At 45.9% G+C, this 3162-nt stretch overlaps 1 protein-coding gene across 1 annotated transcript in view; it reads left to right on the forward strand.

Annotated features, from left to right (window-relative positions):
* b3gat3 (beta-1,3-glucuronyltransferase 3 (glucuronosyltransferase I)) overlaps nt 1-3162 on the forward strand; it is a 5259-nt gene that overhangs the window by 471 nt on the left and 1626 nt on the right. The window contains exons 2-8 of the mRNA XM_035675634.1: nt 613-720; nt 1465-1639; nt 1745-1928; nt 2079-2240; nt 2337-2423; nt 2532-2735; nt 3039-3157. Of these exons, the coding sequence (XP_035531527.1) occupies nt 627-720; nt 1465-1639; nt 1745-1928; nt 2079-2240; nt 2337-2423; nt 2532-2735; nt 3039-3137 (1005 nt within the window). The 5' untranslated portion in view covers nt 613-626 and the 3' untranslated portion in view covers nt 3138-3157. The remainder of the gene's footprint in view (nt 1-612; nt 721-1464; nt 1640-1744; nt 1929-2078; nt 2241-2336; nt 2424-2531; nt 2736-3038; nt 3158-3162) is intronic.

A 3162-nucleotide genomic window follows, 5' to 3' on the forward strand; every position in this document is an offset into this window, starting at 1 on the left:
AGTCGTCTCAGTGTGTTACAAGTCAGCTCAGTGTGGTTAGCAGGTCAGTCTCATTGTGTTACAGGTGTGGTATAGCAGTCCAGATGCTCAGTGTGTCTTACAGGTGCTGTTAGCACGTCCAGCCTTCAGGTGTGTTACAACGTCCCAGAATCTGCGGAGTTACAGTCCCCATGCTCAGTGTATGTTAGCAGTCAGCTCAGTGTGTTCACGCAGTCAGTCCAGTGAGCGTTACCCAGTCATGGTCTCAGGTGTGTTAAGCGCAGTCACAGTCTCCAGTGAGTGTGTAAACAGTCAGTCTTCAGGTGTGGGTACACGCTCAGCTCCTCCAGCCTTGGCTGTGTACCAGTCCAGCTCCAGTGTTGTTACCAGTCCAGCCTCCAGATGTGTCTAGCGAGCAGTACTCCGAGTGAGTTTAAAGTCCAGCCTCTCAAGTGAATTTTACAGTACCAGTACTCAAGTAAGTGTGTTTCAGTGTGTTACAGTCAGTCTCAGTGTGTTACAGTCAGTCTCAGTGTGTTACAGTCAGCCTCAGTGTGTTACAGTCAGTCTCAGTGTGTTAGTCAAAAATAATTAAAAAACATACCAAGTGATGTTTTTGTATTGTCCTTTCAGCTGGTCAGGGTACCATGGCAACAAGGATGAAGCTGAAGCTGAAGACTGTGTTTGTGCTCTACTTCATGGTCTCTCTGCTGGGCCTTGTCTATGCACTGATGCAGCTTGGTAAGTGGTCACCACACTGTCTCACTCCAGACTTTATCCATCACCACAATACTCCAGCTCCATTAATACTGACGCTCAGCTCAGTCTGAAAAAACTAAAATGAACTTTAATAAAATCTATAACAGTTAACTTACCGGTGTACTTTCCCCATGTGTTTCCCAATATACTATAAAGGCTTTCAAATAGGTTCCATGAAAATGAATGAGTGTGGTAATATGGGCAAAATTGAGTAACAGGCAGCCATTATTCAGTCCTGATATAATAATTATAGGTTTAACTTCATTACGAGGACGTGAGGTGAGACACTATAGGTCCCTTGGCACTGACCCTTACCATTCAGTGGCATGTGGCCGGATATTTAGCATATCTTATTATTTATCCTATATATTGTTTTATTGTTATGTTTATAATAATTGTTTACCTTTGGGAAAGCAAGATACCACAACAAAATGAAGACTGTGATATAATTAGTCATGTGACCAATATGTATTTATCACACCAGTAAAGTAATTTCAGCGGTGGCTAATTTTTATCCTCATACAATAAAAAATGTTAATAAGGCTAAAAGTTAATTTCCATTGTGGTCCTGATCTTTTGGGCAGGAGGGGTTACAAACACACAAAATAAACCAACCAAACAGAGCAGCAGTTGTGTATCCAAGTTTCACAAGCAGGGAATTCCCTTTTTGCTTCTGTGCTTTAAACTTCTTCTTGTCTCGTCTTGTGTGTTCCTAACACTCTGCAGGTCAGCGCTGCGACTGCACAGATCACGACTTCCCTAAAGACCGTACCATATCTCAACTGCGGGGGGAATTGCACCGTCTTCATGAGCAGATAAGGAACTTGGAGGTGGCCAAACAGCCCCAGAAACAGCCTGCCAAGCTGCCCACCATCTTTGTCATCACCCCGACGTACGCAAGGTAGCCAAGGAGCCTCGCCTGCTTCCATCTCCATCCTCCTCTGTTACTTTCCATTTCTTTTTCCACATACAAAACACGCCGTTCCTCTGATTTCTGTCTGTCCAGACTGGTGCAGAAGGCCGAACTGACTCGTCTGTCCCAGACCTTCCTCCATGTTCCTCAGCTCCACTGGATCGTGGTGGAGGATTCGCCGCACAAAACGCCACTGGTGGCTGAGCTCCTGGGGAAGAGTAAACTGAACTACACACACCTACATATGCCCACCGCCAAGGACCGCAAACTGCAGGAGGTGCAGACATCAGTCTTTTTGTTTTTGTCCTTTTCAGTTGAAGTCAAATGCAGGTTTTTTGCTATTTTGAATTCAGTATTATTCCTCATTTAGGTATGAACAAAGGAGCGTTTTTAAACTTTCGGTCTGAATGCTCACTCTCCTCCTCAGGGTGACCCCAGCTGGCTGAAGCCTCGTGGAGTCGAGCAGAGGAACGAGGGTCTACGGTGGCTCAGAGTGGACAGGAGGGCTCAGCCAGGAGGAGACAACCAGCAGGGAGTGGTTTACTTTGCTGATGACGACAACACGTACAGCCTGCAGATATTTGAAGAGGTGGGTGCTTTATGATCTTCAGCAAAGTTGACAGCCGAGGAAGTTGCCACGGTTGAGCAAGAAAAGCTAATGTCCTCTCGTCTCGTCTCGTCTCAGATGAGGAGTACCCAGCGAGTGTCGGTGTGGCCTGTGGGGCTGGTTGGAGGGATGAAATATGAGAGGCCCGTGGTTGAAGGAGGAAAGGTGGGTGCTTTTTATGTTCAGTTTATGAACTGTGGAGATGAATAAGTCTGTGTTTTGCATCAACAGTTCTCTGAAACAGAATATGGTGTTTTTGATTGTTCTTCTAAGGTGGTTCGCTTCCATACCGGTTGGCGTCCCAGTCGCCCCTTCCCGATGGACATGGCCGGGTTTGCCGTGTCCCTTAAACTGGTCCTGGCCAATCCAGAGGCTTGTTTTGACGGAGAGGCACCAATGGGCTTCCTGGAAAGCAGCCTCCTTCAAGGATTGGTTACCATGGACGAACTGGAGCCCAAAGCGGACAACTGCTCTAAAGTATGTGTGTGTGTGTGTGTGTGTGTGTGTGTTAGAGAGAGCGAGAGAGGAATGGAGAGTATGAGTGAAAGATGTCTACGTTTGAAAGAATAGTCTTTGTCATATATTATAGTTCAGAGCAAATGATGAGTGTGAGATGCGTTTATGGTCTTTGGAGATTTATTTACATTTATGTATTATCGAAAACTCCTGGAAAAGATATTTTTACATTTAAGTTATAGGCAGACTTACTAGTTGAAGTGTATTTTGAGGTGAAATGTTGTATTTCCGTGTCCATTCATTGTGTGTGTGTGCGCCTTGTAGGTCCTGGTGTGGCACACACGGACAGAGAAACCGAAGATGAAGAGAGAGGAAGCTCTGCAGGCTCAGGGACTGGGTTCAGACCCTGCAGTGGAGGTCTGAGGAACACACACACACTCACACACAC

Source organism: Morone saxatilis, unplaced genomic scaffold, assembly GCF_004916995.1.
Source record: "Morone saxatilis isolate NCDOM2014 unplaced genomic scaffold, NCSU_SB_2.0 Contig4, whole genome shotgun sequence".
Lineage (NCBI taxonomy): Eukaryota > Metazoa > Chordata > Actinopteri > Moronidae > Morone > Morone saxatilis.